Source organism: Rhea pennata, chromosome 5, assembly GCF_028389875.1.
Source record: "Rhea pennata isolate bPtePen1 chromosome 5, bPtePen1.pri, whole genome shotgun sequence".
Classification (NCBI taxonomy): Eukaryota; Metazoa; Chordata; class Aves; order Rheiformes; family Rheidae; genus Rhea; species Rhea pennata.
In genome coordinates this window covers 52,727,757-52,748,598 of record NC_084667.1, presented here as the reverse complement: position 1 = coordinate 52,748,598, position 20,842 = coordinate 52,727,757, and the positions used below count along the sequence as shown (strand labels likewise).

General features: G+C 36.7%; 2 protein-coding genes across 8 annotated transcripts; both read left to right on the top strand.

Moving 5' to 3' along the window:
* The first annotated feature begins 39 nt into the window (after positions 1-39).
* On the top strand, positions 40-3,436 carry NDUFB1 (NADH:ubiquinone oxidoreductase subunit B1). Of its 3 annotated transcripts, none has more exons than XM_062576029.1 (3): positions 40-164; positions 936-1,077; positions 3,335-3,436. In XM_062576029.1, the coding sequence occupies exons 2-3, from the start codon at positions 938-940 to the stop codon at positions 3,369-3,371; spliced, it is 177 nt and encodes a 58-aa protein (XP_062432013.1). In that variant the 5' UTR covers positions 40-164; positions 936-937; the 3' UTR covers positions 3,372-3,436. The 3 variants fall into 3 exon arrangements, with proteins under 3 accessions (XP_062432013.1, XP_062432012.1, XP_062432011.1); XM_062576028.1 differs by having other exon boundaries at positions 44-164; positions 933-1,077; XM_062576027.1 differs by lacking the exon at positions 40-164 and adding an exon at positions 557-631 and having other exon boundaries at positions 933-1,077.
* Positions 3,437-4,191: 755 nt separating this feature from the next.
* ATXN3 (ataxin 3) lies at positions 4,192-20,213 on the top strand. 5 transcript variants are annotated; one of them, XM_062576024.1, is made up of 11 exons: positions 4,192-4,235; positions 7,797-7,957; positions 8,518-8,562; positions 9,799-9,884; positions 10,314-10,380; positions 13,020-13,107; positions 13,355-13,487; positions 14,561-14,736; positions 15,160-15,283; positions 16,662-16,750; positions 17,426-20,213. In XM_062576024.1, exons 2-11 carry the CDS (start codon positions 7,904-7,906, stop codon positions 17,515-17,517), a joined length of 954 nt encoding a protein of 317 aa, XP_062432008.1. In that variant the 5' UTR covers positions 4,192-4,235; positions 7,797-7,903; the 3' UTR covers positions 17,518-20,213. The 5 variants fall into 5 exon arrangements, with proteins under 5 accessions (XP_062432008.1, XP_062432005.1, XP_062432010.1 ...); XM_062576021.1 differs by having other exon boundaries at positions 4,194-4,235; positions 7,793-7,957; XM_062576023.1 differs by lacking the exon at positions 4,192-4,235 and adding an exon at positions 4,558-4,814 and having other exon boundaries at positions 7,793-7,957.
* Positions 20,214-20,842: the final 629 nt, after the last annotated feature.

Here is a 20,842-nt window from a genome sequence, read left to right as displayed (position 1 = left end):
GGAAGCGCGGGGGTGACGGCAGCACCATCGCGACGCCGCTGCGGGGGGGGGGGGGCGGCTCCTCCCCCGCTCCGCGAGCTGCTGGTGGGCTGTGCCGGCCTGCGCGCTGCGCCCGTTGCCCTTGGTGTGGCCGCTGCGCGGGGGCTCGGCGGCAGCGACACGCGGTAACGGCTGCGGCTCGCGGGGGGCGGGGGGGCCTTCCCCGACGGCGCCTCGGGCCGCTTCCCAGCGCCCGGCGGAGCCTCGCAGCTGGCGCGGCCCGGCCCGGCCCGGCCGCCACGGCGGCTGGCGAGGAGCGGCCGCGCCGCCCAGCCTCCCGGCCCGCGCCCGGGGCGCCGCTTCCCCGCAGCGGCGTTGGGGCCGGCCCGGGGCTGAGCGGCTGCCTGGGGGACTCGGAACTGCCCGCAAGGCGCTAATGCGGAGGGTTTGGGCTGGTGAGGCTGGAGCAGGCCTCCGGGGTTTAACGAACGTGTTTTCTCTCTCACCTGTCAATTCCCGAGTGCCTCCGAGGCTCGTCTTACCAAGTATCTACCGATAATTAAATATCCATCCGCAGGATTTGGTGTTACGAATATATGTGTTATGTTTTGCGGGAGAGCGCATTTTTGTACTCGCAGAATTATTTTCATAGGTAAATAATTTCGTTTGTCTATTGTTAATATTTCACCAGTTACATTTTTTTTGAGTCTGCTTCTCTCCTACTTCAGGATAAAATCTTATTTCCCAGCACCACAGAGTTAGTTATGATTGTTTCTGAGAATCCTGTGTGGATTTGAGAACAGCGTGCATCTTGGACGAAGTGTTTAATGACCCTCGAGCATTTATTACTCTATCGTAGGACCCTAGTATGTGAGATTGAAGGCACTAGGTATGTAGCAGTTTCCATGTGCAGATGTATCAGTAACTCTTGGCTGTTACTCTTCTCTTTCTAGCAGTCATGGTGAATTTCATCCAAGCTGTGCGTAATCACTGGATACACATCCTTGTTCCCCTAGGATTTGTGATTGGATGTTATTTGGACAGAATGAATGATGAGAAGCTGTCAGCCTTCAGAAACAAGAGCTTATTGTATAGAAGGTTTGCTTATATCTTTTTATAACATATATATGTTTGGTTATTTTGCAAAGTAGATTTTAAAAGTGCTTCTCTGTTCTTTTTGAGAGTCTTGTGTGTGTGTGTGTGTATATATATATATGTAAAAAGTAATGCTGTCAAAATACTAAGGGGAAGAAAGCCGTAAAAGCATCAGCCAAACTTCATTAAGGATTTTGGGTAACAAATGCTTACTGAAAATTTGGGCTTTCAGGCCCATCTTAGTGCTGTTAGTTGTCAAAAAAAGTGTACACAATTTGTTTGATCTTTTAGTTAAAATAATTGATTTAAAATAATTATTCTTTAGTAAATGTTGTTCTTGGAAGATAAAAGCAAGAATTCGTGGACATTAAGACTTACTAGAAGACTTAAATAGACTTACTAAAAGAATGCACTGCATTATAAACTAAATAGAAGCTTAATATGCAGATAAGTAAGAAACTTATATTACTAGGAAAAAATTTTGAAAGCCAAATAAAACTTAACCATTTACTGTCAGTATACATCACCCTTTACAGTGTAATTAACATGGAATGTTATTAATTTAGTCTTTACTGTATAGGAATTGTTACCATCTATCGCTATTCCTTTTAAAATAAAAGTAACATTGTCTGAAATGCTGTCAATAAAAAAGAATCTTGAAGGACTGAAGTAACAATACCACTTCAAACATTACTGTAAGCTGTACTATTGAGGAGACTACTTAAGATTAATTTTCTATACATTAGACCTGGAGAAAGTGTGTGGAAAAGGGAGGACCTGCAAGCCACTCTTCTTCTCCCCCTCCCTTTCCTTAAGTCTTTCTGAAAATGTTTTTGAGTTCTCCTTGGATACTATACAGAGTTTGCCTAAATGCAGAATACTCTGACAAAATTTTTTTAACAAAATAATGTTAACTGTGATAATTGGGGGTGAAAGAGGCAGAACTATAAAACATATTTTAATGTAAATGTAGCATAGCTATAAAACATATTTTAATGTAAATGTAGCATATTAAGTCAAGTAGTCTGGAAGTAGTCTGTAGGTATGAATTTGCTTGTTCTCTGTGTCCTTGATAATTCTACAGGTGGGAAAATGCAACCTCTTGCATTTTATTTTTTGTTTGTTGAAAATGGAGAATGATCTTTTTCAGCTTCCAAATACTTTTCCATAATTAATGAACTAATTGATTTGAAATCAAATAATTCGGAAAAGAAGGTATTTCACATTAGTAGAAAAGGCTTTAGCTTTCCAAAGCTTGTTAATTGTATTAATTGCTGTCAGATGCTTAGCCATGGAATGTGCAAGCCTCATCTTGGTTCTGTCTTCAGCAGAAGTGCATAGTGCTTTAATTTTAACCTTTTCAATGTATTATAGCAAAATTATGTCTTAAGTTTAAAATGACGACAATATATATTAGCATGCAAATACTTTTATAAATGTATATCACTTAAATAATTATCATTTTTTTAAATTAACCTAGCATCTGTATTTTAAATGTTTGAACTTAGCAACTGCTGTGTCTTTACTGAGAATATGACTATATATGCCATGGTCAGGGCTTGCTGGCTCACTTTTCAGGGGGGATTGAGATAACTTAAGGTGCTGCTGTGTCTGAATCAGATCTCTTAAATCTGTATAAGACTAGAATTAACTGGGCAACAGAAAAAAGTCATGCTTCAATAAAAAAATTACTAATTATAGTTTATCACAGATCAAAAGAAAAGTAGGAATGTTGGCATATATGGTTTGAAAGTGGCTTTTCTTACTCTGGTGTCACATGGGCTAATTTTGAGTAAGTAAGTATGGTAACAGCATTGTTCATGCCACTGTTAGATTAGCACTTTTCTCACTGCAATTAGTGTTTAAGTTGCACTGGCGTTTCAGTATGTTGCAAAAACTTCCTCTGGTTTTACACCTAATTTTGTTCCCACTAAAGTAATGACTTCTTTCTATTCAAAAGAAGTTGGGCCTTGTTACACAGAAAGTTTATCGACTTATTAGAGGTTAGCTGTTTGGTGCTCACATTTAAGCTAACTGAAGTGAACTTAATCATTAGAAGCTTTGGAAAGAAAAAGAAAACATCCATATTGAAAGATTTTTAACTGACAACATTTTGAAAGAAAGTCAATTTTATTCATTATGTTAATAAAAATCTCAATCAAGGTCATCTATAATAATTAAAACTTAAATTTATTAGTAATTGTTCTGCAGATACGATCCTAATTTTATTCTCTTGCCTTTCTTTTTCCTTTCCACACAGAGAATTGAAACCTGGTGAAGAAACTACATGGAAATAGAAGCTGCTGATGAAATCAGAAATTTCTTCACTTGATTAATAAACTTAAATAACAAATTCTAAGAACAGGATTATGGTTTTTATTCTTGAGAGAACATATAAGGCTACAGAGAGGAACACCTATAAATCATCTCTACCAGTTTAATTTTCAGTCCTCCTTTTGGGAAGATAGTTACATGGCTAGAAGATGTCCTGTTCAGAAATATTTGTCGCCAGAAGTCGTACTCTGGAACAGGGAGGAAGACTTCTGTAATAAAGAAAAACTCTGGAAAAAACATTTATGTTGTTATTAATCTGTATAGTGTAAAATTATTTGTAGTTCATGGAGAGACAGTGTTTAAAGGAATATTTAATGTAGCTCCAAAATGTGGTAGAGTATGTGTTTATGTATTTTTAATTGAATCTGAACTGTTTTCTCTTTAGATTTCCCCTTTAGAGGTGTTTCTTTGGGATGTCAGCAGTGGCGATACTGTAGCTTTGTGATAGTGCATGAGAACAGGAAAGTGAAAAGGATTGACAGGCGGTAAGACACGGCAATGAAACTGACTTCTCTGTGTAATTTTTACATTTCTAAACCAAGGGAAATACAGAAAACGTCTTTCAAGTGGGCAGGGAATTTTCAGGGGTGGGGAGCTGCAATTCGTGCTGGTGAAGGTGCGGCCCTGCAGGGCCTCCAGGCCGGCAGGGGGCGCCGCCGCGGCAAGCGGCGCTCGCCGCGCTCACTGGCGGGGGGAGGAGGAGATGCGCGCGGATTGGCCGCGGCGGGTCGCCCGGTAAAGCGAGGTTTGATTGGTCGCGGCAGGTCACGTGCGGCGGAGGGTGCTGGCCGTTGACAATAAACATGGAGTCTATCTTCCACGAGCGGGTGAGTGAGGGGCAGCGGCGGCTCTCAGCTCCGGCTCTCCGCGCAGGGGCGAGGCGTGCCAGCCCGCCCGCGGCCGAGGGGCAGTCGCGGTGCCGGTGGGCCGGGCCTGAGGCGCTCGCTGTGCGGGGCGGCCGACGCTGGCTCCGGGGCGCCCTGCCCACCCGGTAGCGCTCCGGCGGCCGGGCCGAGCCGAGGCGGCGGCTCGGCTCCCCATGCCTCGTGGCGGAGCTGCGCCCCTTCGCACCGCTCTGCCGCTCCCTGCGGCCCAGCTTGGCTCTGCGAAGTCTGCCGGCTTGGTGGGAAAGGAAATGTTACCCTGGAGATCAAGGCCGGGGCCGGGGCTCGGCGTTTCCTCTCGCGCGGTGACTTCCCTTCTCGAGCCTTTACGAATAGACCTCAGCTATGGGAGGGCGCAGGCGAAAGCTGAGAGCGCGAGCTCGTGTGGCTGGGAAGCAGCGTGATGGGCAGCGGCGGGCAGGACCGCTTCTGCCTCTTCCTGCCGTGCTCTCTCTCCACTGGCCTGGCCTCGTTTGGGCTGGGTGAGGAGCAGGGAAAGGGAGCGCTCTGAAGGAAATCCAGGTTCATGCGCAGTGCTTCTATGCACTAAATAGTGTTTCCTGTTTTCTATTAACTCTTGTGATTTATCTAGCTTTCCAAATAACGACTGTTTGTGCTTCAGTGTTGGAGCACTGTCTTCTTCGTGTGCTTTGCCAGTTTCTCAACACTTCTATCATGTTACGATTAATGCTGATTCTTATGCATCGTTCTCAAGCAAGCGAGCTGAATAACTTTATAAAAGAAACTTTAATGTTCTGAGATTTGTTTAACTAGAGGTGTGTTTTCTCAAACTGAGTTTGAATAGCAGAACTTTGCAAGCACTTGTGGTGTTGAAGAGCTGTTCCTCGGAGGATAAGTATTGGATTTTTGATCATTATGGCCTGTGCTACGGTGACCTTGACTTCCAGCTGAGATTTGAAAATAATGAGCTCAAAATAAGGGTACCGTTCTCTCATGTAGTGTAACTTGTCACTGAGGAAATAATAACCTGAAGTATTTTTCAGCAAATTGCCTTATTGCTTTGGAATAATGCAGCTCTTCCAAGGTTAAAATGACAGAGCATAATACAGCCAAAGTTACAAACTAATTGCCATTCATAGTTGCTGCAGGTTCTTATTGTGGAGTGGGGTGGGTGGTTTTTTTTGTTTGATATTCTTGGGACATCTGGAATGTGATGCACCTATGCTTTAGTAAGTTATTTTTGCAGTTGTTAAGGTGCGTGACTGCCTGTTTTAAAAATAGCTGATACTCAAGTTTGTCTTATTTTGTTGTAATTACTATTGTAGGGAAAATTTGACCTACTTTTTTTTTTTCTTAGCTAGTATTTTTTTTTAATGAAGTGCACTTTTTCAGTTCCTGATAAGATACTGAGAATATTGAATGTGTGTGTATCACTTTTACACCTCAGATGTTTCAGTTAAAAAAAACCGAGGCATAAAAAATGGCACTTATAAAGAAAAAAATACCTTTAACAAAACAGAAACACAGAGACCTAAGGAATGTGACATTTATTCATGGGAAAATGGCAACTGCCCAAGGCCTACTCCGGGCTTTAGGAGCCAGTATCTTAAAATTTGACTCTTGCTTTGGTAAGATACAAGCGGTTGAAAAGACTGAAAGCAGGGCAGCAGTCTTATGGCAAGATGGTTTTAACAAGGAGATACCAGATTATGGAAAGATGTAGTGTTCCACACGCACCCCCAAAAAAACTGAACTTTTCTTACAAACTGTAAAATCGATTTTCTTTTCTGTGTTTACTCTTAATATGTACAAGTCATGAATATGAAAATTAATGATTTAAGAAAAAACTTTCTCTGTAGAAATGCCATTTCAGTGAAACTGATGTTTAAATACTGTCATATGACTCATTTTCAAAGACCTTAATCTCTCTTTGTTTCTAAATCAGTTTCTTACCATTTTGTTGGAGAAACCTGTGATTCTTAGGTAGGTTCTTCTGCTTTGGTTGTATCATATGACCAGCAGCAGAGATGTGGTCCTGGAGGGCCAGGGACTGGTGGGGAGTCTGGAGTTTGTTGCTGTGGGAGACCATAAGCTGGGGGTACTGTGGAGAAGGAGGCTTCTGAATTACATTGGACTCCAGCTGTATAGCTGGTCCAGCCTTAACTCGTTGCTTAGTTGAGTGAAGAAGCCCTAGGAAAATTTTTTAATCTGAGGTAAAGGAAATTTGAGATTCCTGGCTTACAGGATGAACCATGGTAGATTTGTGCATATGGTTTGAATGAGGCTGTCAAAAAAATTTAAAGAATATTCCTGCAAGACATGCTTTTGTGTTCTGGGTGGAGTTTTCTTTTCCATTTTTATTCTTCAAAGTGCAGGTGCATTAGAGCTCTCAATAAAAATAGGGAGCAGTGATTAAAGTGGCAAAGATGAAACCTGGATTTCAAAACTGATGTTAATCTTGTAGTTTAGCTATTTCTCCAGTAGCCAGTGAAAACCAATTTTTATGTTTTTTTCTTTTCTTTTAGCAAGACAGCATTTTATCTGCACTAATTAGGAGAATGAAAGAACTTGACATTCATTCAATTTGTTTTTTTTTTAACTTTTATTATGCTACAAAATGATAACTGATATTCTAATTTATTAATTTTAATTTAGGTTGGTAGTTAAAAATGGTATACTACATTTGTGTTATCTCCAGTGTGCTGGGTACCTAACAAAATATCTAAAATGTTCTGTACTTAAGTAGTCTATCAACAAAAAATACTTTCATTATTTAATGAGGTGAATAGATTTTTTTTTTCTTTCTTCCTCATCTTCCCCTTCAAGATTTTAGAATCAGTAGATTTTAGCTGCTTCTATGTAGTTCCTGTTCATAAGCTTAATGTGGGAAACAAGCTTTACTGCTCTTCCAGCTTCTAATCACTTTCTCAGCAGTAAATGAGCTGGTTATAACCTGAACTGGGTGAGTAACCTGAAATGAAAAAAAAAAAAAAAAAAAAAAAAAGTATAGATACATACTTTTAAATCTCTTCAAAATCTTTATGATCAGCTTTTCTTTAGGCACATAAGGATAGCAGATTGTTGATAGTCACACATGGAAGAAAAGTTTAATGGAACAAGAGTATGTGTTACAGAGAACATTTGTCACTGCAAATTAGAGATCAAAAATGTTTCATTTTTGTGCAGTGGTTGTTCTAAGGAGGACAGAATCCATTGTCCTGCTGGTCCCGAAGTGCTCATGTGATGTAGTCTAGCTATAGGCAGTTTTTACGTTGCTTTCTACAATAGCATTTTTACTTGGAATTTATTTCCCTTGAGGAAGTATAGTAGTATGTGGGGAGGATAGTGTCTGTTAAATTGATGGGGTTTTTTTGTGTGTGTATTCTAAAGCTTTCAGAATAATACATCTGAAGAAAAATTTGTATTGGGGGTGGAGGAAAGAGGTGAGCTTGCCAGGAAAAAAAAAAAGATTGAAATGTTTTACAGAGCAAAACATTAAAATGGCATTTGTGTATTTTTGCTTTGTTTTCCAATGTTAGCAAGAAGGCTCATTGTGTGCTCAACACTGTCTGAATAATTTGCTACAAGGGGAATATTTTAGTCCTGTTGAGTTATCCTCTATTGCACAGCAGCTGGATGAAGAAGAAAGAATGAGAATGGCAGAGGGAGGAGTGTCTAGTGAAGAATACAGAACGTTTTTGCAGGTAAAATCTTTTAAATTTCAGTTGGTTTGATTTCCCCTCCCCCCCCCCCCCCCCCCCCGAAATATAGTACTATATAGCACAGTACTGATAACTTTGCACAGTTATAGAAGGCTTATTTCCCAGGACTAAAACTTTTTAAATTTATAGCCTTTTTTGTTCAGTCATCTCAGATTTGGCATTTTCAAAGTTTGCTATAAATCTTTATAGTAATTCTATAAAAGACACATTATCTTCATCTTACAGGTAGGGAGGTCAGGCATGGCGAGAAGGATGAGAGATTTGCCTCTTGTCACAGAGTAAGCCAGTGGCAGAGATGGGAACAGAAGTTCTGATGCCTGTCTCTCCTCTAAGCACTGAGCCTTTCTAATTTAAAGGTTTGAGTTTTTTTATTAATAAGCATATTTGGGCATTGTAATCAACCTTACAGAGTAGGATGTATTTAGTTGTTGCTTTAAGTGTGTGCAGTTTTCTTTATTCTTAAAGTTGATTTTTTTAAAACTGATCTTATGCTTATGTAATTTTTTTCCTTTTTTTTCCTCTCTCAACCTCATATTGAGCAGCAGCCTTCTGTAAATATGGATGATAGTGGGTTCTTCTCAATTCAAGTAAGCATGGCTGTATTCTGTGACGTTTTTTTCTTTATACAATATATGTTCTCTCTAGTATAATTTAAATGCTATCATTTTTTCACCTGAGGGGTGGGGGCAGGAGGAGGAAGTGATGGATTTCTAAATCTTTAGAGTGCTTACCATTAAGAGCAGTGGCTTGCAGTTCTTTAGGGGCCCTTAAAAACTTTAAAACATGTATGGACCCCTCAATTGTGAAATCGTATGTGCTGGCAATAAACTTGCTCTCTTGGTTGCTTCTTGTAATTACTTCAGGGATAGACCTTGGCTTCCATAATCTGCAGATTTAAAAAAAAAAAAAAAAAAGCACAACTGAGATTTTCTCGGATTATAGACTATACAGCCCTTGGCAGTGGTTATAGAGTTAGCATTGTGACCTGCAGAAAGGGAAAAGCTGCAAGTATCTGTGTTCCAGTTCACTTCCTGTTCCTCTATTACTTGGCATCATCATTGCTTTACTCAGTATTATTACACAGATGTTTAGAGAGTTATCGTCAAAGAGTTTTCCCTTTTATTTTTGAATTTGCTGATTACCTTTTTAAAATGACATTGAAATTTCCTAAAATGGTAGGAAATTCCCTATTTAAAGAAGTCATAAATTTGGAGCAAATCCTATAAACTATAATAATATTCTAGGTTTTGTTATGCTACAGTTTGCAGCATAGTAGAAACAAAATTCAAATTCTTCAGTTTGATCTGAAAGCTTTGATGGACATATTTTTAAATCGGGCCACAGTAGTCAACCTAAAAAACATAAGCAGTAAACCAGTGTTAATGAACCTGACTTTGACATGCCATCCTTGCAATGCAAGCTTTCAAGGGAAGGGCTGACTTTGTGCCCTTGGCCTCATCCACCCTGAAACAATGGGACTCTAAGGGCAGAGAGAGAAAAATGTGTAAAGTCTCTGAGAGGTGAAGCTACAATTTTGTCTGGGAGACCTCTTTTTTTTTTTTTTTTTTTTAATGCCTTTCAGTTAAATAGTTTTGTAACTTCTGAGTTACAACAGTAACTTTGTAACTCAGAAGTGGTGTGCATGTTATGTTGAATGTAAATTAATGACAGTTGAATAACGTTTTGAATGATGTGATTCTAAGTTTTTTTTTTTTTTTCCCCTTAGTGGTGCTTTAAAATCAGTTTTATGAAAACAGTAGTTACTAAAATGACTGTGTTGGTTAAACTGGTTTGACTCTCAAAAAGTGCTATTTTTTTGACAGGTTATAAGCAATGCCTTGAAAGTTTGGGGTTTAGAACTAATCCTTTTCAACAGCCCAGAGTATCAGAGGCTTGGGATCGACCCTGTGTAAGATCTCTTTTTTTTTTAAGCATTCTGCTTTCATTACAGAAGAACAATGCTGAAAATCTGCTCTATTTCTTTAAAATTATTTCAAGCCTTGTTACATTCTGATACTTAATTTTTTATCCCTTCTGCCTTTGTTTTTTGTCTTTTTGGGGGTATATACAAGCATCTATCTGCTGTGCCTTCATGACATCTTGGTATCTGTGGCATCACAGGCATACTGAGATTTCAGTAATGTCAACATTACAGAAAAGACAACTTTCTACATATTCTAAGTTATAAAAGCAGTATGAATGCTCTGTACCATGAACAGCTGTCTTAATTTTAGTATTTAAGCTTAAATTAGTGGTAGCAAAGAACTTAAACTTTATTATGCACTCAAATATTTGAGTATTTAATTTTTATCTATACCTTTTGTTTTTCTTTTTACAGAAATGAAAAATCATTTATTTGTAATTATAAGGAACACTGGTTTACAGTTCGAAAGTTAGGAAAACAGGTGACATTGTCTTTTTTTATTTAAAAACTGACTTCAGAGTGGGGGTGGAAAAAATGGTTGCAATTAGACCATCTGTTGGCCTTTTGCAGGCTTTTGCTGAAATTTGCTTTAGTAGTATCCCATTAAAAAAAATAGTTGAGTAAACGTTTCTTATCACAAAGATACCAGGCAGATTTTTATGAGTTTGGGAAAAGATACTGTAATCAATTCCTTAATGAACCTCTGTCATCTGGGAAACTGCAGATCAGGTAGAGTCTGTGTAACATCTAAGTTTTCACTTCTCTTCCACATGAAAAATAGTGGAAAAGAATCATACATGTGATGGGAAGAAAAATCTTAGGCATGGTTTATGATCTCTGTGAAGTGTACACTTACTTAGTGCATTAAAATTTTTGATCCTGTAAAAATAAGTTGCCAATAGTGTTTTACTCTTTCAGATGGCCGGTAGGCATAAGGAAAAGATTTTTAATGCATTGGAACTTGTAACATGTATGATTGCCAATATTTCAGAGTATTCATAGGGATAGGGTTGGAGGAAAGTAGAAGCACAACTTTCCACTACTTTAAGGAACTTTCTTAAGCAATTGCGTTAGAAATAAGAGAGAATTATTGAAGGTAAGGGATGGCAGTACAGATACATGGTGCATATATCATTACTCAACGATTGCACCCACATATCTCTTTAACACCCAATGCAGTGTTTATTTCAGTAGCCAATCATTGTTCTGGATCATACTGCACAAGCTTTCATACTGTATAGGTGTTTTTATTCTTTGTTATAGAAAGTATTCATGAAATCAGCTTTTAAATTCTACAGTAGTAGACAGGAGTCGCTTAAGCTCTTCAGTCCATTTTACCAATGTCATCCAGATTTTTTAAAAAACAAAACATAACTTTACTCATGAATAAACAAACTCTATCTGCTTTGATCCCAAATAGGGCACTGCAGAGTTCTCATGTTTCTGTTTTTAAAAGCTGGATGGAACACTGAAGTCTTCTAGGAAACCTTCTTAGAAAATTAAAATTAAAGCAGAAGCTAGTTTGGCAACTTTGGAGAATTCATGCTAGAAACAATTATTCAAGATAATAAAAGGATAAAAATATGTTGCAGTTAGTTTTAGTTAGAACTAATAGCTGGGTAAGTTACAAAATATTACTAACTCTTTTGGTTTAGTTTCAAAGTATGTCTTTTTTCTTTTTTTTTTTAACAAGCAAAATACTTAGAAGTATGAGGAAAATGCCTTATTATATGTACAACCACATACGCTGGAATTCTGAGGTGTCATTCTAGCCTAAAACTTAAAGTTGGAGTGGGGTCATCTTTTTCTTGCAAATATGGTTTGTAGCCACATGAAAACAGTAAGAGGTGTCTGTTATCTGGAGACCAATGAGAAAAGATAGAGACAAAATAGACTAGCTTAGTGATTTGACCCAATTCTCCTGTATTACAAAAATATAAGCAAAATAATATTTAGCAAAATAAGTTCCCCAAATCATCATCTTCCTCATTTCCTTTTAAATATTTGGCTATAAACTGTCCATCGGACTTGCATATATAACCTTTTAATTCTCCTTCCCCACTCCAATGTTCTTGTTCTTAACTTTCTAGTGATAAAGGGCTTCTTTTGAGTGAGAATATAAGTGAGTGAATGACAGAATGGTAGATAGTCACTTACCTTTATTCCAGGTGAATTACTGTATGGCCCTAACTGCAAGTGTATGAATAAATTTGGGCAGATGGTGGGAGGTTTTGTGGAGTGGAACTGAATTCTCCTACCATCACTAGATGGTGGTTCTTGGTTAAAATATGATAGTATTGAATGGTATGGTGTACTTAATAAAAACCCCAAACTTTAAATTAAGTGTGGTATCCATGGAGTTTTAAAGGTAGAATATTTTTCAATCCGTATTCAGGAAATTCTTTTTTTTCTAGTAAAGTATATAAATGATTTATTACCCTGCTCAGGGAACTGGGAGTGATCTGTGTATATTTATCTTAAGTCTCACCTATTATAATATGCTGTGTTACTGACACATTAAATTTGAGTTAGTTTTTCATGGTTGATTTAATTTTTAAATTAGTTTAATTCTCCAAGAGCATTTTTATTTTCAGCATCACCAGCTATTAAAGGCAGTGTGTTTAGAATGCCTTTAACAAAAAGTATTCAACTTCTCTTCACTTTTCTGTCTCTGTTAATATAATAGGATATAATGTAAACTTAGAAGGAATAAAACCTTCATATCAATTTCTGAGCAGATTTAAAATCAGTAGTAAGTAGTATTTTAAAGTTATGGCTGAAATAATTTTTATATCATTATATTTAGGGTTGTCGGGGGGAGGGGGGTATATCTTTTTTTCCCCTGTTTTTAGCAGTTGTTTGCCTGGTACAAGTGTTCAGTAATGGGAGAGAGCATGCAGTAACTTTCTCACTTCAGATCTTTTGTTAGCTGAAGAATATTTTAAGGATAACCTTTAGCAGCATAGGTACTGTGCTTCAAAAGACTTAATTTGGTAATTTGCTTTATTAGATTGAGTCAGATATTCCATCATAGAAAATGACCACATTGTACAGAAATGGATTACCAAGTAATCTTCATGCTAATTTGTTCTCTCAAACCTTTTTTTTTCTTAATTACAGTGGTTTAACTTGAACTCTCTCTTGATGGGTCCAGAACTAATATCAGATACATATCTTGCACTTTTCTTGGCTCAATTACAACAGGAAGGTAATAGTAACTTGCAGATGTTAAATCTCATTAATAAAAAGTAGGTAATAATCATTATTTTTAGACCTTTTGTATTCAGTTAATTACCATTAGCTTTGTGATTGAAATAGTGAAATAATCCAAGTCCTTATGAGAGGTAGAGCCTTATGTTGTAATAAATCACACATCGCTGTCTTCCATACAGTGTATGTTTTAGAGTGTCTATGCATGCACCTTATGTTGTGGACTTATGCTTTATTTTTCTCAGGTTATTCCATATTTGTGGTAAAAGGTGACCTGCCAGACTGTGAGGCTGATCAGCTATTGCAGATGATTCGGGTACAGCAGATGCAGCGACCAAAACTAATTGGAGAAGAGGCAGCACAGTCAAGAGAACAGAGGTGAAGTAAATAGAGACTTCATTTCAATAATGTTTAACGTGATTGGTTTCCATTGCTAGTACTTATGGACACAAAACCTTTAAGAACCTTTGTAAAGTAGCTATAAATGCTTTCAGTGCACTAGGTTTACTCCTATTGTATACAATAAAACCAAATTAGTAAAGCATAAAGAGTATTTTTAAGAAGACCAAAATTACTGTAGTAAGAATTCAATGTTTCCCTATGTGTATGTATTGTATAATGCAGACTTTAAATGCATGGTTACAATTTTTTTCCATTTATAGCGGCGTGTATCAATCTTACCAAGCTACGGTTAATATTAACAGATCTACTGTTAAGATTGGTTTGTGCATTCTATTATAAGTAGAAAAACATGGTAATCCCATAACTGAACTCCACGTCATTATAAATCATATGTTACTCCTTTTTGGCATAGTTTAACTGTAAATGTGGTGGTGGTGCTGTATTGTGATACATAGTGCTAATATAAAATACATTCTTAGCAGTATATAGAACTATTATTGCAGTAGATTTATCAAATTTTCATAGTGAATAATTTGCATACTGATTTGAAAGAAGGCTTAGACTCCTTTTTGTTTTCAGAGGAATTAGTTCATTCCTGTTTCTTCCATTTGCTGTATGTAAAATGTGTATGTTTATACATATACATAGAGTGAAGTCATCAAAGTTCCTAAGGAAAAGACTACTTGCACTATTTTCTGCTGGTGTAAATGAATAGCATAGGTTCAAATAACGAAATATTATTGCTTTTTATGGCATTATAGCTCTTGTAACTTTATAGAATAGATTCTTGTCAACAAATAATGCATTGGTTGAGAGTTGCAGTATGTTCATTTTTACAGCTGAAAGAGCTATGCTTGCAGTCTTAGTGCTTTTGCTACTGAGTAGAAATGAAATTTGTGATTACCTGACAGGAATTATCATAACAGAAATGTTTTCTTTCAAAGTAAGAAAAAATAGTAGTTACATCAATACAAAATATTTCTGTTAAATCTCGCAATAAAAGTTAATATTATCTCTGACTGAATGTTTTAAATGCATCAACTTTACAGGCTGCCCAAAAGTGATGTGGACCAAGCAATAGAAGTTAACCATCCTTTTGATGGAACAGGCATGTTAGATGAAGATGAGGAGAATTTTCAAAGAGCCCTGGCTCTGAGTAGGCAGGAAATTGATATGGAAGATGAAGAAGCTGATCTTCGTAGAGCCATTCAACTCAGTATGCAAGGTGTAGTGGTTATTTAATGTCTTGTAGAATTCTTACTGATTGTGATACGGTGGTGCTACCAAAATCTGTTTGTCAGCCACTTCCTCTGCATGCCTCAAGCTCTCTGAAAAGACTGGCTTTGAGACATGGAATAATAATCTAATCTGTTCTGTAGCTGTCTTTGTGGCTTTTTGAAAAAACTGCAACTTTTCATGTAGCATGGATCATTAGGAAGCAAAAATGGATTGTCAAATGGTGGCAGGAGGGAAGAGAAACAGTGCTAAGGTGAGGAGAAATAGCAGCTGTGGAGTTAGCCAAGGTGCTTATTTTACCGAAAACCTCTTTCCTCCTGTCAGGTTTGAAGAGATGTTTCTAAACTATATTTTGCTTCCAAACTTCATTTTGCAGTAATTAGTAGAATAAAGCGTCACGTTCTGCTTTTAGGGAGTCATCGAAGTGAGTTCTTGGACTCAGTACCACGGAGTTTTCCACAGTCACCTCACACCAGTCAGACAGACTCCCTTTCTTCAGAAGAACTGCGAAGAAGACGGCAAGCATATTTTGAAAAGTAAAGTAGCTACTTAAGTCTAAAATTACATGTAGAAGCAAATGTCTTATTTAGTGCTTTTGGGGGAGTGTATGGGTTTCTGATTGGGGTCCGGCTAAGCTTTATCTCTTAATAAGATTTCTTAATAGTATCTGAATTTTGTTATTCCCAGATACTTACTATGAAGTAATGACTGGAAGGAAAACCCTAAATGAAAGGGGACTTGTTAGTAATGCAGCAACTGCAATCTTGTGAATGAAAGAAAACAGGCATGGTATAAAAGTATTTTTACATGAAGTCTTGTAAATAACTTTGATTATTTTCCTGGAGGAAAGTATCCTTACTGTAAGACCTTGCTTCTAGCAAAGAGGCATCTAATTTACATCACATGAAAGAGCTCTAAATGGTATTCTCTTCTGCACTACATCCTTAATATATAAAGGATGTATGGTTGTAGCTTTTACTCATCTGTCCCCTAGAGATGGGGCAAATGAAGACTTTAGAGAAATACTAGGAGTTGGAGAAGTTAAATTCTCAGAGGATAAGAATGCTGAAATCTGAATCCTGGGAGAATAGGAATGTTACGTTGGGAGAGTAGGTGCCCAGAGGTTACTGGGGTGGGGTAACAACTGAAAGGATTTAGGTGCAGGAATGTTATTGTAGCAAACAACAGTGTGTATTTCTTACTCCTGGCCTTCCTTACAAGGCAGTAGACTTATAGTAAGGTGGAAATACTGTCAGAACAGAATGTGAAAAAAGAAGAAAGGCATTATCTGCGTAAACCTGTGCCTAAGGTGCTCTTACAGGGTGCTGTTAATTCTAAAAGCAATAGAAACATTCTTCAAGTTCATTAAAAAAAAAAAAAAAAAAAAAAAAAGGAAAAACTTAATTACTGAGTGTTTTTCCAGAGTACTTCAAAGTACCTTGGCATAATTGATGTTTTTATTCAGAGCCAATAAAGTCTAGGACAGAATGGTACAAGCAATGACAAATCTTTGTAATTTATAGAAATTACTTAGAAATATAGAATGTATTATAGAAAAAAGAATTAGTCTATGGTATAGTATGTAAGTTTACAAAATTATGCAAAATGCCTAAATCTTAAAGTTTCTTTTCTATGGTTCTGGAAACTACTATTATAAAGTTAGGTGATAGTTTCATTTCTTCTGCTTTAACTGCTATTCAAACTGTCAAAAAGACATAGTACACTGAAGTGAATGCCTGATATAAAAGCAGAAGTGTCTTGCTTCCATATCAGATTTGTATGTTTTTGAGGGTGTTTATGTTTTCGGGTGATTTTTTTTTAACAAGTATAAAGATACAGATAACTGTATATTCAAAACATTGAATCTCAGACTGATGTTAATTTTATTCTTTTGTAAACTTGTAACACTTTCAGGCAGCAACAGCAGCTACAGCAGCAAGATCAGACTCAAAACCTACATGGTAAGCCAACTAGAAGTTCAAGCACCCTGGAAGCTGACCCAGGTATTGTTTTTTAAATTTAATTTCCAACAGTGATACAGCTATAGCATTTTTTCCCCCTATTGTTATTCTGTCCTCTTGATTTTCTTGTCTACCTACTTCCTTCCTGCAACAGCTGTTCAGGCTATGCATCACAGCTGTTACCCTTTCGAGCAACAAAGAAAATGATCACTTTCTTGAAAAGCCTGTTCTGGATTGAATATAAATATCCTATTTCAAAATGTACAGCATCACTGCTAGTCCACTCGAGTTCTGGGTTTGCTTTTTGTTTCATTTGCATTGAACATAGTGTAGCAAATTGTAATCTGTAATGGAATTTGTGCCAACAATTTGTTTTCTAAGTGACTTTTAATTTCATGAAAATGGTGCAAAAAATGTAATAAGCTTGGAGCAATATCTGACAAAATCATTAGAACCATTTTTTTAATATAAGTATGTAAGCCATATTAAGTATTGGTGATCCAAAATTAAACATTTATTACTTGTTATAGATTGACTATTGTGCATGGAAAGCTAAGTGCAAAATGTTCAATGATAGTGACAGAAAAGCACAAACAATTTGGGGGATATAGGGAGAGAACACGGGATGTGGACAAAAGGAACAAATAAGGTACTTAACTACATTTGAGCACTAGCTCTGTGTATTTATTTTAAATTATATGCATCTGTTTTGCTTAGGAGGTGATATGAGTGAAGATGATATGCTTCAAGCAGCCATGAATATGTCTCTGGAAACTGTTAGAAACCACTTGAATACAGAAGAGAAGTGACATCACAGCTTTTTCCTCTGTTGTCGAAACACTAAATCTCAATTATAATTTTACTGCGTGGATGTTGCAAAAGCAGGGTTTATTTCAGAGCTGTGGAATCAAGATTGAAAGGGGAGCAAGAAGTCAGAGGTTTAGAGGGAATCTGCAAATACCAAGACAATTGCACTGTCCTAGAAAATTATAGCACTCCTACTACAGAACATCTGTTCACAAGACTAATTGTATTAAAATCATTTTAACTACTCACATGTACAAAGTTAGATACATATAATAAGATAGTAGCTGTAACTTACATTTAAAAGCAAACTTAAATTGTTTTGAAGAATTCTACGCAATATGTAAATGGGGAAAAACTGCATCAACTAATCTTCACATACGCAAGAATACATAGAAATATTATGTTGTGCTTATAAATTGCTCCTTTTTGAAGAAACATGCATTTTAAAACAGAAAATCAGTTTAGCTTAGGTAACTTTATTTTGTGGGGTTTTTTCCTCCTGCATAACTTGATAATTTTTTTCTTTGGTCCTGCTATTCAGTTGTGAAATGATCTATTCTGCAAGAGAAACTGGACTTCTGAAACCTTAATTTAGCGGTTAGCAATGCGAGAGAGAATCTCCAGTGTATTGTTGATTATAATGTTGCTCCTAAATCTTCTAATGACTTCTGACATTCTAACACTTGTTGCTTTGACTCCTGACATTCTAACACTTCTTGCTTTGACTTTCAGTTCCACCTACGAAGTCTTTATATCCTTCTTTTGAAGTAGGGTTCTTGCTTTCCCGTTTGTCTTTGGGCAGACCTTTTTTTTTAATTGCCATTGTCTCTACCAGCATAGTAGTATGTAATCAGTTGGGTTAACAGGTTTTCTTCTATCTCTTGTGGAGGGTGTTGGTTTTTTTTCCCTTTAAGCTCAGCCTTTCAGTCTGGCCTCTAAATATGATAAAGTTGTAACTGAGTAGTTACAAGAAGTAGAAGATTTAGATGCCATAAAATCAGTGCCACACACGTAAGGTGCATTCCGGCAGTCTGAAATGATCCCTGTGCAAGTAGGTCTTTTAAGACTGAGTATTTATGTGTGGATGTTTTTTCTGAAATGCTTCTTATGAGTGTGTCTCAGAATGTTGCAGCTTTTTTCAGGAATGGCCTTTATTCATGCACCTTACAATTTTTTTTATCATGCTATTTCTAATCCTGAGGAAAATCAGGGAGCAAAACATGGGAGATAGCTTATTCTATTGGTTATAAGCGATTTACTTTGATATCCAGGATGAATGTGTAATAGGGTGACCAAACTTGACTTTCAACTTTAGTGCAGCAGTTCAGATGCATTTAATTCTTAAATGGTGCTTGAAATACAAATTCTGTTTACATGCAGGTTATATGGAAATATGCTGTAGATGCAATGTGCTCCACTTAATGCATTAACAGTTAGCATAGGTATTCTAAGAATAATCTTTTAAAAGTAAACCCAAATTTCTTTTTCAAAATATTCTAAAATTGTCATTGCACAGTAGTAACATTTAACTATTATTAACTGAAGGGTAGTTAGATGGAAGCATGCATTCAGCATCAAGTAGTACTGTACATGAAAGGGCTTTTACCTCTCAGTAAAGATTTGTTTACAGCAACGATTTATTGATAGCTTAGAGTATTATAATAATAAATGAGCTGAATCTGTTTTCCTTACCTGTGTGCTGAATTTCCACTGATGTCAGCAGAACCACTTGTATGTGTAAGGCAATACAGATTTCGCCATGGGACAGCACTACTACTTAAATTGATTTTAAATTTGATCACTTTTTTAATGATTCTGTTGTGCACGTAATTAACCTCCTGTAATGTATCTTCTCAAATAATGTATCAAAACAATAAAGCCAAACCATGGCTTAAAAATTTATGTATTTATATACCATTTTGAAATGCTGCATTTTTCAGGATATCGATTTCTGCTTTCAGTTTGAAACTTACTGAAAATGGAGAAAGAATCTGTAAAGCACTGAATTGTCTTTTTGCTTGTCTGGAAATTATTCACAGCTTTAATTTCCCTTCCTTTGTTGTGCCATAAACTTATTTTTGAAATAAGATTCTCCTTTCTATAAATAGATATAGAATAGCAAATCTTCTTAAGACTTATTTGATATCAATACTTAGAACTTGTTTTACCTTGTCCTATGTTACAAGAATATCGTCAAAATTTACCATTTATATAGCTATATAGTATAGCAGTCCTGTATTAAAAAATAAAATAAAAAATAAGCCCATCAAACTGCATTAACTATAACCCAGTGACAATTACATGTTTTTCTAATTGCTAAAGCATGGAAGCTTGCATTTGAATTTTCCTATCACTTTTCAAATTACTTTATCACCCAAGTGTTTTAATATGTAAGGGAATATAAAGTAACAGAGTGCCTGAATCACCGTGTGAATCAATTACAGGGCTAACTGTATTCCTTTCTGTGCAGAAACTGCTATTCTGCAAATAACTTGACATTAAGGAGAATGTCAAGTTCACTCAAGGAGGTGAAACTGCTTAGTCAATCAGTTCAGAGGTAATGTTTTAAGCTATGTATGTTAATTGCACCAAAGGAAGAGACTAATATTACCTGTTGACAGTACACGTTTTATAACCCAGATCTAAAGTTCAAGATGTGTGGACCTGCCAAGAAGCTGTCAATAAAAAGCTGATCTCATTTTCTCAGTGTGCATTCATTTAGTAACTTGGCTGAACTAGGAAACCTAAGGTGTTTACTAATTTAGAGCCTATTACTAATGTTACCCATTCAGTGAAGTTAACGCTGTTTTCTCCCCAGTTGTAGCTTTAGGCCAAGATCTATTTTAAATGAGCATAGACTTTTTTTCTTTTTTTCTTTTTTTTTTTTTTTTTTTAATTGCAGTATGATATTTGAAGGAGCTTTACACCTTATTCATCCAACAGACTTTACTTTTCTTTCTTGCTCACAGTGAATGGTCCATGTGGCATCATTTATGTTTTTCTGCCTACAGCAATTAAAGAGGTAGGGGGAATGAGTGATAGTTCTGTCAGGTGTCTTACAAAATTAAGTTCCTTAAGTGTAATTCTATAAACTGTTTTTCTGCTTTGTAATAAGGGCAGGAAATAGTGTTTACAGTCAGACTGCAGTCATGCTTGAATGCAATTACTGTTAGGTGCTGCTGATATTTATATGAATTATTTAAATGTTAAAATTTTTCTGCGTTTGAAACTAATCTATTTTATGATACTGGCTTGCTCCCCTAGACTTGAGCTCCTTGTGCCATCCAAACATCTTTAACAAAACAGAAGCAGTGGGTCGCATACATA

What these genes read in the sequence shown, in the direction of transcription:
- NDUFB1 (XM_062576027.1), top strand. Translation starts at nt 583, where the DNA reads ATGTTTTGCGGGAGAGCGCATTTTTGTACTCGCAGAATTATTTTCATA. An exon ending in TCGCAGAATTATTTTCATAG is followed by an intron (nt 632 to 932) that starts GTAAATAATTTC and finishes TTCTCTTTCTAG; the next exon opens with CAGTCATGGTGAATTTCATC. An exon ending in AAGAGCTTATTGTATAGAAG is followed by an intron (nt 1,078 to 3,334) that starts GTTTGCTTATAT and finishes CTTTCCACACAG; the next exon opens with AGAATTGAAACCTGGTGAAG.
- ATXN3 (XM_062576021.1), top strand. Translation starts at nt 4,212, where the DNA reads ATGGAGTCTATCTTCCACGAGCGG. An exon ending in AGTCTATCTTCCACGAGCGG is followed by an intron (nt 4,236 to 7,792) that starts GTGAGTGAGGGG and finishes TTCCAATGTTAG; the next exon opens with CAAGAAGGCTCATTGTGTGC. An exon ending in CACCCTGGAAGCTGACCCAG is followed by an intron (nt 16,751 to 17,425) that starts GTATTGTTTTTT and finishes TGTTTTGCTTAG; the next exon opens with GAGGTGATATGAGTGAAGAT.